A 13,931-nucleotide genomic window follows, 5' to 3' on the forward strand; every position below is an offset into this window, starting at 1 on the left:
AGCTGTCGCCGTCTCCTGATACCCTGCTCTGTGTGCCAAAGCACAAATCTGAATATAAAGAAGAAGAGGACGAACACGCACCATCCTCTAGACTATCCTCAATAACTCTACAGAGGAATACTTCAGCCCAGAGAATCCAACTAACTTTAGTCGTGACTCTTTCTGAGAGCTTCATCTCTCTCTTGGACCTCATTCATGAAACATGAGCAGAATGAGCAGTTCATGCAACTTTTCTTTTGTAATTTGTAGTTCGATTCAACATGAGAATTTATGTAAGGAAGCTTTTATAAATAATTTAAACAGAAATTTGTTCTATTGATGTTTCATGAATGTGTTTGGGTTTCTATTCTACAACCAGACAGGATGGATGGATGTATAGATAGATAGACTGTGCTGATTTTACATGCAGGTGCTTCCTGTTCAGACTGGTCATTTCTCCATCCTGCTCTCGTTTCCTCATTCTGTCCTTCTCTTCGCTGGAAAAACTAAAGTCAAACCTCTTGAAAGGGTTTTTTTTTTCCTATTCTGACATATTTCATGTTGAAACAGGAAGTTTGGGTTTGTTTAGTCCCCTTTTTAATAGTATATACACTACAGTTCAACAGTTATGCATGTGTTATATATAGGCTATATGATCAGATATGAAAGTAAAGACATTTATAATGTAACAAAAGATTATATTTCAAATAAACACTGTTCTTATGACCTCTCTACCTATCCACTGAAATCTGAAGCAGCACAAATGTTTTTAACATTGATAATAATCATAAATGTTTCTTGAGCAGCAAATCATCATATCAGAATGATTTCTGAAGGATCATGTGACACTGAAGACTGGAGTAATGATGCTGAAAATTCAGCTTTGATCACAGGAATAAATTACACTTTACTATATATTCACATAGAAAACAGCTGATTTACATTGTAAAAATATATCACAATTTTTACTGTATTTTTGATCAAATAAATGCAGCTTTGGTGAGCAGAAGAGACTCTTTCAAAAACTTTTTAAAATCTTATCTTTTGAATGTTAGTCTGTGCGTTGAGTTTTATGCATGAAAATATATAATTGCATTTATATATGAAAGGCGTAAAAGACAGAACTTGTTTGAAAACCCCTTCATATATAAAGCTGAGCGAGTCCAGTCTGATTTCACTGGGTCTTTAACACACTGACAGACTCAAACAGCTGCATGATCTCACTTTCAGATCGGCTCACTCTAATCTTTGCTGTTTTGATGGAGAAAAGTAATCAAGTTCTGAGCGTCTGCACCACAATTATATGACTGTATGAGAACGTAAACAACAGGAAGAAGCACTAGCGAGTGGGCGCTCAATGAACGGGTCAGACGCACGTGAGCTCTGACTAAACTCTTTCCAGTATGGGTCACACTGTGTAACATGAGACCGCATCACCCCTGCATTATGCCTTAGTCATAATCAAACCACTTTCTGTGGCCAAACCCTGCCATCAGCACAAAACACGCGGCCAGACGCTCTTCAAAAACAGCTGCGGACTCAAACTGGGATCAAATCAACTTTATTTTGACAAAAAAGTTCAGAGCAATTAGTTGAGTTGAGCAAAATACTTCTCACATCCAAAAAATCACAGTATGATTAAACTCCACATTAGATCACAGGAACTGTCTGTATATGAACTTCAGATACTCTGAGATCTAATAGCACTTTCTCTCCTCGTTCCTTCCTTCAGGAATCTCAGAAAGCTTCTGGTTTTATTGGACTAAAACACTCTGTCAGTGATTTTCAATCCAGTGCTGTTGCACTTATTTCAGACACACTGAAAAGAAATTGTAACCTAAACATGACAGCATGTAAACTTACTGTTTTTATTGAAGTCATAAATGCTATTCAGTATTGCTGAATCAACTGAAATACATTAAAGTGGACCTATAATGTCCCTTTCACGAGATGTAGTATAAGTCTCTGGTGTTCCCAGAATGTGTCTGTGAAGTTTCAGCTCAAAATACCCCACAGATCATTTATTGTAGCTTGTCAAATTATTTGGGTGTGAGCAAAAACACGCCGTTGTTTGTGTGTGTGTCCCTTTAAATGCAAATGAGCTCCACTTTCCAGAAGAGGGCGGAGCTTTAACAGTTCAACAACAACAAAGCTGGAGAATCTCACGCAGCCAAAATGACGAAAGTGTTCAGCCTTACATTGTTCAAACCGGAGTCGACACTGATGGAGAGACTCAGGAAGAAGTTACAACTTTTAGACGTTTCTGAATGGTTAGTGGATAAATTGATGTAGTTGCTGTGGAGTTGATTCAACTCATCCACTAGCATGTGCCGTCATGTTCATCTTTTGTGTTGAATTGACCCTCGTTTGTGAAGCAGTCCGGCGTAAAATAAGGTAACGCAATAATAGCACTATTATGGCTTAAATCAAGTAAAAACAGCTCTTTAAGGTAACATTTGAACTGTTTACAGATACAGTCCATCATAAATGAGCTCAATCTGCTGAATCTATGAGTCAAACGAACAGAATATGCATGCAAGCATCAAACACCAAAACGATAAACTACCCTGTGCCGTGGCTCATTCAGTCTTTAATGTTGAATACGACTTAATTCCTTTGGCAACTATTCAGATGTTTGGCATTGAGGCTCAAGTTCAAACAAGCACATTTATCTCCACTGCTGTGAAAGTAGCGGGTTTCTCTGTTCTCCAACACTCGCTTCATAATAACAAGCATTGTTTAGCCGGCGGGTATTAAAGGGTTAGTTCACCCAAAAATGAAAATAATGTCATTAATGACTCACCCTCATGTTGTTTCACACCCGTAAGACCTTCATTCATCTTCAGAACGCAAATTGAGATATTTTTGATGAAATCCGATGGCTCAGTGAGGCCTGCATAGCCAGCAATGACATTTCCTCTCTCAAGATCCATTAATGTACTAAAAACATGTTTAAATCAGGTCATGTGAGTACAGTGGTTCAATATTAATATTATAAAGCCACGAGAATATTTTTGGTGCACCAAAAAAACAAAATAACGACTTATTTAGTGATGGCCTTCAGGAAGCTTCGGAGCGTTATGAATCAGTGTGTCGAATCAGCGGTTCGGAGCTCCAAAGTCACATGATTTCAGCAGTTTGACACGCGATCTGAATCATGATTCGACACAAAAGATTCATTTGTGCTCTGAAGCTTCCTGAAGCAGTGTTTTGAAATCGGCCATCACTAAATAAATCATTATTTTGTTTTTTTGGTGCACCAAAAATATTCTTATCACTTTATAACATTAATATTGAACCACTGTACTCACATGAACTGATTTAAATATGTTTTTAGTACATTAATGGATCTTGAGAGAGGAAATGTCATTGCTGGCTATGCAGGCCTCACTGAGCCATCGGATTTCATCAAAAATATCTTAATCTGTGTTCTGAAGATGAACGAAGGTCTTACGGGTGTGGAACAACATGAGGGTGAGTAATAAATGACAGAATTTTCATTTTTAAGTGAACTAATGTATAATAAAATGCTATTATTAAATGCAGCTCTGTTGATCAAATCTGAGAGGGTTAATCCAGTTTTAATCAGGGTTGCCAGATTTTCACAACAAAACCCGCCCAATTGCTGCTCAAAACTTGCCCAATCTCGTTTCAGCGGGGGTCCCGCAGTAAAAATCACATTCTGGAGGGTAAAATCCACATTTTTGACAGGCTTCCCTGGTAAAATTCACATTTCATGAGCTAAAAATCATGTTTTTTGAGGACGGACATGAAAAATAACCAGCCACAACAGTGTAACCCAATTCCGCCGACTTGTCAACACTGGTCTTAATTCACATTACGTTACCATACGACAGTTACGAAAAGTTTGAGAGCTCATTTCAGGTGTTAGTGTGGAGTTCAAAGAGCAAACTTTTAATTTGTAAATATTTACAGGGTGGTCTCAGGCTCACAGAGTTTAAGAGTTTGTCTAGACCCGGCATAATAAAACCTCCCGACGTGATCTAATGTGTTACAGATGCAGAGTGTCAATGGTGGAGAGCTAAATCAGCATTGGGCTTCTGAGCTTCTGACCAGTTCAGCAGGGGTGTGGCAGTGCTAAACAAAGACATACCCATTCAAAACCACTCAGTTTGGGATTTTAGAGGGTTTGGGGGAGGATCGTAAAACCTTAAAAGACAAAAACTGAAGGTCTGGATTCAATAAAGCAAGTTAAATAAATCCAGCAACCAGTGACTTATGCAATATGTCGTAAATAAAGTAATACGATTATTATTAAAGCACATGATTTCACTGTATATGCAACTTTGAATCTCCAACTCCCTTCAGAACCGTTTGATCCATTTATTCTCCAGCTAAGAACTGCACATACGAACCGAGCCGTGTTCCCCAGCAGTCACTGCATTTGAAAGACATTTTTAATGAACTTACCATCCCAGCAGTGAGAAGTTAGACTAGGACAAAGAGCCGCTCATCCAGCTGTGTGAATAATAATCAGAAGATCCGAGAAGACACGCGACTAACTTTATTCTCTGTCATTCCTCGTTCATGTGTCCAGTGCGCGTGAATCACACCTGAACGCGCGCGGTTTTGTTAGTGAAGGTAAATCTGGGTGAAATAGCGTTTCTTTGAGATGGTTTTCCTCCGGTCGGAAAGTGAAACCACTCCTACATCATTCTTGCGCTCGCTCCAGTCTGGTGACGTCACCGCCAGGGGTTCAAACGCGATGGGTTTAACCATTTAGTTCTGTGCAGTGGCCTGCCTAAACATATATGCAATAATAATAGCGCCATTCCATGCATTAAACTTTATTTTTCATATTTTTTCAACACTCAATCTAACACTACACATATTTAACTATTCAAAATGTAGTCAATCTCAGGCAAAGGTTTCTAAGCAGAAGATGTATGCATGTTTTTTCAGTGCTGTTACTAAAACTAATGTGCCATTTAAAAAGCATGTCAATTAATTCCTTTGTATTCACCTCAAGAAAGTGTTTATTTTAAAGGAATGGTTGGTTATTTGTTCAAATAATTGATATTTTTTGAAAAAAAAAAAAAAATCACTTTATATTATGGCAAGGTGTATTTTAATAAAAACTGCAAAACAATTTTTTTTTCAATTTAAAAGACAGAAGCCTCAAGTATATCATTATTTTAATAATTTAATTTATTTAACAGTTGTATAAATGATGGACCAAACAAAACTGATAAAAACAGTGGTTTAACTTTTTTTTTATTATTATTATTATTTTTTTTTTTTTTTTAGAAAAATAAATACATTTAGTAACAGGAATGAGTGTCCATATGTGTGTGAGAGAGATTTCTGTGCTGAAGGCGTGTGCTGTGTGCTAGATGGTGACAACAATGCAATGATATGATTTCTGAAAGCTTTTACTGATTATATTTCATGATAAAGTTTAGGTTTATATTAGGTCACATACCTACATCTCATCCTGACCCATAAAATACATCACAAAAATTTCCAAAGATCCCACTGCATTGCATTAAAGGTACATGATTTGTTTAAGTTGCTCTGGCTTATTATTCAGATACTTTCACATTTCACTTTAATACAACTTTTAGCATATAGTAGTGATAAAATGTCCCTATTACTTAGCTGGTTTTACTTAGTATTTAAATAAATAAATAAATAAATACTAACGTCCCTCTTGCATTACTTTGCAGCACCACATGGGGGCGGCGGCTCAGAGCGACCTCATCTAGACACGTTATTATGCTGAATCATAGAAAAAACACACGAAGATTGAGTTAGATAGGTAAATAAATATATAAATAAGTAGCTTTATATTTACTTTTTAAATTATTTAATTATTTTAAAGTAGTTGATGTCAATATACATTACGTATTTAATATATTTATGTTAAATGCATTTATATAGCCTACTTAACCGAATTATTAAATTACATACATATTTAAAAGTACGATAAAGCATATATATTTATACACATAAATTCCAGAGGCAATATAATATATGCTCATATATTTATTAAGTAACTTTTATTTTGGGGGAAACGGTGTGACATCACATCCGGCCACCAGCTGTTGACAAAGCGCTGCCTCACTGACCACAGCTGCTGAGTGACCCTCTCGCTGCAGAACTGGTGAGATATTCGTCCTGCTGTGTGTCTGAGATCAATTTATGATCAATCTGTGTGATTTATACAGCTCGAAGAACTGAAAGTGAGACAAAATCGCTTCATTCCGGTCTCAAAACAACACTAGCGGTTAGCATACAGTTAGCATACTCACCCGGTCCATCAGTCACTGCACATGAAGACTGCTGTGTGTGTTACAGGTTTAATAAAATGTTACATATGTAAAGGTGTTATTATTATCTAAAAAGTTCAATAAAATAAACACTCTTCATCCCTTCATCATTTTCGACGATTTTTGCTGTTAGATTGACCCCAAACTTTTACAGAGGGATTGCAAAAGGAAATATATATTTTTTTTATATGACAACCTATATATCATTTTTTTATTTACTTCTCATCTATGTATTTATGCTGTGTTTTTGTGGATATTTTGTATTTTTTACCTATTTACTGCGTAATTACTTAGGCATGTCATAAATTGGCTTATGAAAAATTGATTTTTAATGAAAAAAATCACTTTAATGATGAACTTTATTAAATCTAAATTGTATTTGGACAAAATTAAAAAAGTGCATTTTTTAATTTTCCCATTCATTTTCAATGTGGGGTCAATCTGACCCCGAGGGACTAAATCAGTTTGTTTTTTTATACGCACCTTTAGAACAATCAAATCAAGCCCAGATTTTTTTGTGCATGTTTAGATTATTTAGGAGGATTCACCGAGTTTCATGTCCCTGAGATGAAGGGAACACTTTTTAAAAATGAAGCAAACTGTCAGCGGGGTCAGATTGACCCCAAGGGCTGATTAAGGGTTAAATGTATATTTTGGATGTCAGATCTGACCAGTGCTCCTCTAGAATGGTTTTGATCTGTCGTTTGTTCTCTCATGAAGGATATGGAGAGTTCAGCATGGCATCTCTCCCTCAAACTCAGCGACAAACCCAAGGCGAAGTTCCGGTTTCCAGACACTGAACCTGGAGACGTCCATCCCGGAGGATACCAGGTGTCGAGCCTCAAACAGCTGATCTCAGCGCAGTTATCAGACTCGCTGCCAGACCCTGAGCTCATCGGTCAGTCAGAAACATTATTCAGCTTTCCGAATCTGAGATCAGATCGGATTCATTCCGTTTAGCAACAATTATTGTGCTTTCCTGCCTTTGCAGACTTTGTGCACTGTGGCTGTGTGCTGAAGGACGACCTCACGTTAGACTCCTACGGGATCAAGTCTGGATCAACGCTGCACATCATTAAGAAGACGTGGCCGGAGCCGGAGGTCAAGCCTGGTGCGTCTGGAGCTCTAATGAGAGAGAATGTCACCTGTGAAGGGGAAGTTCATCTGATTTCTGCATGTTTGTCCTCTCACAGAGCCGGTGAACAGGTCTGCCGCCGCCAGAGAGTTCCGGATGCTTCAGGCCGGGCTGCACTCCAACACTGCCTACAGAGAAGCGGTGCTCACTCCATCACTTCAGCCTGTTCACACCTGAATATATGCTCAAAGCTGACTGAAAGGCACAGTTCACTCAATAATTAAACAACAAAAACGTCAGAATTAAAGTTATATGAGTTTTGGGACAAATTTTTATTTTCATGTGAACTGTTCCTTTTGTTAGCTTTTTTATATATATATATATATATATATATATATATATATATATGCAGATACTTTATTACTGGAAGAACCAAAACGCAGCTGATAATTGATTCAAGATTCCCAATAATATTTACTCATTAATGTTTAGTATTGTGATGGTTGATTATCATGGTACTAATCAGTATTTACCTTTAAATTATGCATCATTTTATATATATATATATATATATATATATATATATATATATATATATATATATATATATACACATACATACATACACACACATATATATATATATATATATATATATATATATAACATTTTCAATTTAAATAGTGTTTTATAAAAAAAACAAAGGTATTTAAAATACAAAGCATAGATTTCTCTTATTTTGTGGGCAAAAAAAAGAAAATCATATTTTGAAATCATATTTTGTATATAATTATTCAACCCCCTTAACCTGCAAGACATTTTGCTGCTGAGAACAAAATTTTATGAAAACAATTCATAAAAGGCATCAGTAAACTATTATACAAAGTTTATTAATAAACATTTGAGTGATTCCAAGAATGTAAAGTTGATGAAAAATGGAAAAAATAAAAAATAAACATGGTATGTGTACAAAATTATTCAACCCCCAAAAGTGCAGAATCTTTTATTCTTCATGATCTTTACAACCTTTGATGAATTGTTTTCATAAAATTTTGTTCTCAGCAGCAAAATGTCTTGCAGGTTAAGGGGGTTGAATAATTTTGATTGCAACTGTATATATATATATATATATATATATTATATATATATAATGATTAATATGATGATGCTAATTTTCACACTATTGGTCGATTGTTTAAAAACGGCTGATATATCCTGTCAATCAGAAGAGGGCTGGAAAATGCACTGAATTTGTGCTTTGTGTAAAGAAAATGCTTAGAAACCAGTTTGATGTTCAATATTAATAGTTATTATATGAATTAATAACATTCAGAAAGTTAAGAAATATTAATTTAATGTTCAGAATTTAGTTAATGTGTGTTAATATTAATTTGAGTAATGTGTTTATAACTGATACCAGTTACTCTGAAACAAGTTAATGAAATGAAGAGAATAAAGTTATTATTTGCATTTCTTTTTAAATATAATAATTAAAAATATAATGATTAATGATTAATTATTAATTATAATGAAATTATCATTAATTTAAAAGAAGGTATAAAAGGCAGAACCCCCAAACTATCGGTATCGGCAGATATCACTGAATAATCGACTATCAGTATCAGTGCATCTCTAAAATTATATATATATATATATATATATATATATATATTACACATACACACAGTGGAATGCAAAAGTTTGTGAACCACTTGCAGAACCTGTGAAAATGTGAAAAATGTTAACAAAATAAGAGAGATCTTACAAAATGCATGTTATTTTTGTATTTAGTACTGTCCTGAATACGATATTTAATTAAAAATAAGATGCATTTTGTGTGATCTCTTATTTTGTTAACATTATTCACATTTTCACAGGTTCTGCAAGTGGTTCCCAAACTTTCACATGCCACTGTATGTATAGATAGATAGACAAACAGACAGACAGACATAATTACTTACTTGTATCAGGTTTTTCATTTGGATATATTTAGACGTGATCAAGGACTCCTTCACCATGGTAGATTTGTGTATTGTACCCTAAAAATTGCTCTGTATTTTTACATTTTTCATGTTTTCCGTTTATTTCCTATGGTGGTCATTTTTGACCATGTGATTTTTTTTTTTTTTTTTATGTTTACAATATTGTTTTTGTTCATATAGTGTGTGTGTTCATATTGTAGGTGCTACAAAACTCACCAATTCCAATGAAGTAAAATATTTTCTAACTTAGTTCAGCAGAGGTTCAGTAAAGCAGTTCAACGCTCTCTTGTGTTTTCAGGTGTTTAAGATGCTGGCTAATAAAGAGTCGCTGGAGCAGATCATCGCCGCCTCACCAGGACTCAGTTCAGACCCTGTCGCATTAGGTTTGTTGGCTTTGAAACGCATCTCAGCTCATGGGTTTGTGGAAATCATGCCGTCTCTAATCAGCTCGTTCATTTCGCAGGCGTGCTCCAGGATAAAGATCTTTTCGTTCAGTTTACAGACCCGAGCCTGCTGGACATGTGAGTTTTCTCCAAACACTAGAATCACATGACATTCACAGAACGTCAGTGAACATGATCTCGCCTCCCTCTCAGGTTGATCCGATCTCACCCGGCATTGGTCAACGCTATCATCCTGGTCCTGCACTCGGTGACCAGCAGCATGTCCAGCCAATCCGGTGGCAGCTCGTCACGCAACGTGTCGGCCAGTTCTTACAGTGAAATGCCAGGTAAACATACACATAAACATAATAAATGTTACATAAACACAGTATCTGCTCACCGTCTGTGTTTTGTGTTCATGACAGGAGGTTTTCTGTTCGACGGCATGTCAGACGATGATGAGGATTTCCAGTCTGTACGTTTTTCTCCCTTTTATATTTTGATGTTATAATATTTAAAATATATAAGGAGATTTTTATTATTACAGTAATATTATAATAGCAAGAAGAATTTCTATTAGTATTAAGAAATAATCATGTTTCAATGTTTCAATCAATATTTTATTATTATTGTATTATTATGGTAAGAAGAAATCAATGCATGTTCTTTACAGCATGGAAACAGAGCTAGACACCAGAGACCGTTTGGAGCGTCCAGACCGATGACTCTGGGTCACAGCGGAGCCACAGGGCCGCGTCCCATCACTCAGAGCGAGCTCGCGTCCGCCCTGGCTTTAGCCAGCACCCCAGAGGGCAGCGCAGGCCCGCCGACACAGAGCGCTCCGGTCAGGAACACACGCTGACGTCACATCAATACGTCATACAAGTTCAGTCCTCAGAGAATCTAACCTGGCAAATGCTCACTTCCCTTTATGCTGTAGGAGATGTCTTCTGGCGGGCCGTCTGTAGCGTCAGGCGCTCCGGTCAACAGCAGTCTGCTCAGTCAGGCTCTGCAGCAAGCCCTACAGGCCTCTGGTGTGAGCTCGCTTCAGGTGACCTGCAGACAAACACAGCAACACTTACATTTCACTTTATATATGTTCTGTGCTTCATAAATGCTTTAGAAAACATGACTTTAATGCTGAATGAAGGCTCACTGCGCACTTGATCTCATCCCGCTGCTGCTGCTGCCGTCCGTGTGTGTCGTAGGGCCGCTGGCAGACGCAGATGCAGCAGTTGAGGGATATGGGCATCCAGGACGAGAATCTGGCTCTGCGCGCGTTAACGGCCACAAACGGAGATCTGCAGGCCGCGCTAGAGATCATCTTTGCTGGAGGACTTTAATGTGTCAAGGTTTGGCTTCGGACTGAGACTGACCATGAAACATCTCGCCTTAAACAAAGGGCTGCCTTGTTTATGTTTTGTTTTTTTATTGCTTTTCACCTAAATAAAAATAAAAAAGGTTATTAAAAACTATAGAATTGTATTTGAGTTTAAATGGATTGAATGTTTTTGTGACATTACCCTTCTGGTAATGTCAGTATATGACCACCAGGTGGCGCTGTAAGACAATTTTAGGGAATCCAGTGAAAAAAATTATTACCTCTAAAAGTGCATACATACATTTGAACTACCAACTTAATATCAATCCTGATTTTGGATAATGAAAATTAATATAATACTTAAAATGTATTATTATTATTATTATATTTCACCACATTTTGACTCATTCTCATATTTTAGAGTTATCAGGGACATTTTTAAATAAATAATAATAATACAATTAAAAAAGTACAGTGTTTTTAACATTATTAGTATTATTATAGTAAGGAGAATAATTGTTATGGTAAATAAAGCAATGTTTTATTAGTAATATTGTATTTTATTAAAAAATTGTAGCAGCGCATTATATATATATATATATATATATATATATATATATATATATATATATATATATATATATATTAAATAAATATATATAAATATATGTGTATATATATATATAAATATAAATATATAAATGTAAATATAAATATATATATATATATATATATATATATATATATATATATATATATATATATATATAGGGGTGAAATATAGCAGATTGGGGTGAAATATGGCATATTTGTGAGATTCATTCAACCATAATATCTCTGGTTCAACTTTCCATGCATTGTAAAATCAAAGCATTCAGTGCAGGTACATCTGAAACAGTCATCCTAATCAGGACGACTCAAAGTGAACAGAAGTAGAGCGGTTCTGGTGCACTCGAGCGGATCCGTCTGTAAGTGTGGCTATTAGACGCCAGCATTGCTCTTATCTCACTGTCAACCTGACAGCGGCTGACACTAAATCTGTCCAGTTTTTTATGGTTTTGTAAAGGAGCAGCTGAGAGAGACAAATGCTGTTCCTTCAGTCCTCCACAATGGCCTCTAATGAGCCTCCTCTCTTTTATAGCGCTGTTTGTGAATGAGATCTCACCTTTTGTACAGACTGAGTCTTTAAACACAGCTGGACACACACACACACACACACACACACACACACACACACCTGCATGTAATTTCCTGAAGCCATTTGGTTTACATCTGCTCCGCTGCCTCTGTAGAGACATCAGTAAACTGATACTGGCCGTTCTGGTTACTTCCAGTTAATGAACGGAAATGCTGAAAGAAATAAAGAAACATATACACGGTATCTTCAGGAGAGTTGCTATGGAGACTGTTCCTTGACATTGTTTTGAATAATGTTACCATAAGCTAGCTTGAATAAACATTTCTAGAGTCTGAAAGAAAGACACAAACACTGTTGAGATTCACACACACCTGTAGAGTTCATCACATGACACACTTGACAGGCTGTATAATTAATGCACGACAGTGAACATCAAACAATGCATGTGCAATATATATGATAATGAGTTCACAAATAATAATGTTCTATGTATACACTCTTAGGGAAAAGGTTATATATAGAACCCTAGGGTTCTTTATGAGATGTCTTAAATGACTGCACAATATTTTCATGTTTAACAGGTTGTTTTCTTCTAGTGATAAAAATGTTTCCAAGCTCTTTAAGTCATAAAATTTAATAGAAATTAAAAATTAATTAAAGCATCTGGTCACTTCATGAAAATGTGTTCAGTCCTGCAAACGGGGATCACAGACAGAAAGGACAAACTCTTAGCTGGATATATTTGCTTGTCTACTAGTAAATAAATTCTTCTTCTTGACTGTTTTTCTACTATTTTCCCCAAAATGAACTTCACTGATGGGTTCTTCGTGTGTGATGGTGTTGTTTTCACACTGATGCTGAATCCACCCGTACAGGCTGGACTAGAAAAGTGAGCAGGGTTCCTGTGCAAATGATTGTTTTCAATCTGGAGTAAAACACATTTCACAACACAAAGGACTGTTTCCATATCTTCAGCATCGAATGTCATTTACTCTCCGTCATGTCATTCGTGTCACACAGGAGGAGAGTAAATAACTGAAATGTCACTTCCACCCTTTAATTATGTCTAGTTCTTCCTGGTTGTAACGTTGAGGGATGGTGACAAAACAACCCCAATAAAGCCGCAGCAGCCCTCGTGTGAGCCGTAAACACAGTGAGTCACTTTTTACCACACAATTCTGACTTTTTTTCTCAGAATTATAAGATATGAGCTTGTAATTGTGAGGAAAAAAGTCAGAAGTGTGATGCAAAAAGTCATGAATAACTCCAAGGTGGAAACAAGCTTCCACAGTGACAGAAATTTTCTCACTTTATCCTAAACATGTCAAATTATGCATGGTTTACATTTCGTTTAACATTTGAGACACTACTGGAAATATTAAGCAACTCAGAAAAGCTAGAGAGCTGATATTCAGGACAACAGCATGATTGTGAGTGTTGTATTATGCAACAGTTTATATAATATAATAATAAACATGTAATTCATATCAGGTCACTGACATTTCAGATGAAAACTGGTTGGTTTGTTTGTACATACGTTTTTTTGTTAATTAAGAAAATTCCAAAAGAAGCCAAAGAATGATGATTTGCATGTCACACAGATGCTCGACCAATCAAATCTGAGGACTGGAACGGCTGCATGTTTCCAAAAACCTCTTTGTGCCGCTGAAGTGTTGATACTGTTAAAGTGAGCAGCAATTAAAAGGGGGAAAGTGTGTAAAAACTGTGAAAAAGAAATATTCAACAACTGCAGCACCACAATT

General features: G+C 36.1%; 2 protein-coding genes across 2 annotated transcripts in view; one reads left to right on the forward strand and one right to left on the reverse strand.

The window, feature by feature from the left end:
* The window catches only part of cd276 (CD276 molecule), a 122,064-nt gene extending 117,381 nt beyond the window's left edge, over positions 1–4,683 (reverse strand). Inside the window, exon 1 of the transcript XR_007181688.1 lies at positions 4,411–4,683. The gene's annotated coding sequence lies outside the window, so the exon portion shown is untranslated. The remainder of the gene's footprint in view (positions 1–4,410) is intronic.
* A 1,287-nt stretch (positions 4,684–5,970) lies between these two features.
* Positions 5,971–11,184, forward strand: ubl7b (ubiquitin-like 7b (bone marrow stromal cell-derived)). The gene is made up of 11 exons (XM_048169098.1): positions 5,971–6,103; positions 6,990–7,167; positions 7,261–7,380; positions 7,463–7,545; positions 9,625–9,709; positions 9,790–9,847; positions 9,923–10,056; positions 10,135–10,184; positions 10,383–10,553; positions 10,650–10,760; positions 10,918–11,184. The coding sequence occupies exons 2-11, from the start codon at positions 6,993–6,995 to the stop codon at positions 11,050–11,052; spliced, it is 1,122 nt and encodes a 373-aa protein (XP_048025055.1). The 5' UTR covers positions 5,971–6,103; positions 6,990–6,992; the 3' UTR covers positions 11,053–11,184.
* The last annotated feature ends 2,747 nt before the right edge of the window (positions 11,185–13,931 follow it).

Source organism: Megalobrama amblycephala, linkage group LG19, assembly GCF_018812025.1.
Source record: "Megalobrama amblycephala isolate DHTTF-2021 linkage group LG19, ASM1881202v1, whole genome shotgun sequence".
NCBI lineage: Eukaryota > Metazoa > Chordata > Actinopteri > Cypriniformes > Xenocyprididae > Megalobrama > Megalobrama amblycephala.

What these genes read in the sequence shown, in the direction of transcription:
- ubl7b (XM_048169098.1), top strand. Translation starts at nt 6,993, where the DNA reads ATGGAGAGTTCAGCATGGCATCTCTCCCTCAAACTCAGCGACAAACCC. An exon ending in GACCCGAGCCTGCTGGACAT is followed by an intron (nt 9,848 to 9,922) that starts GTGAGTTTTCTC and finishes CCTCCCTCTCAG; the next exon opens with GTTGATCCGATCTCACCCGG. An exon ending in CGCCGACACAGAGCGCTCCG is followed by an intron (nt 10,554 to 10,649) that starts GTCAGGAACACA and finishes TTTATGCTGTAG; the next exon opens with GAGATGTCTTCTGGCGGGCC.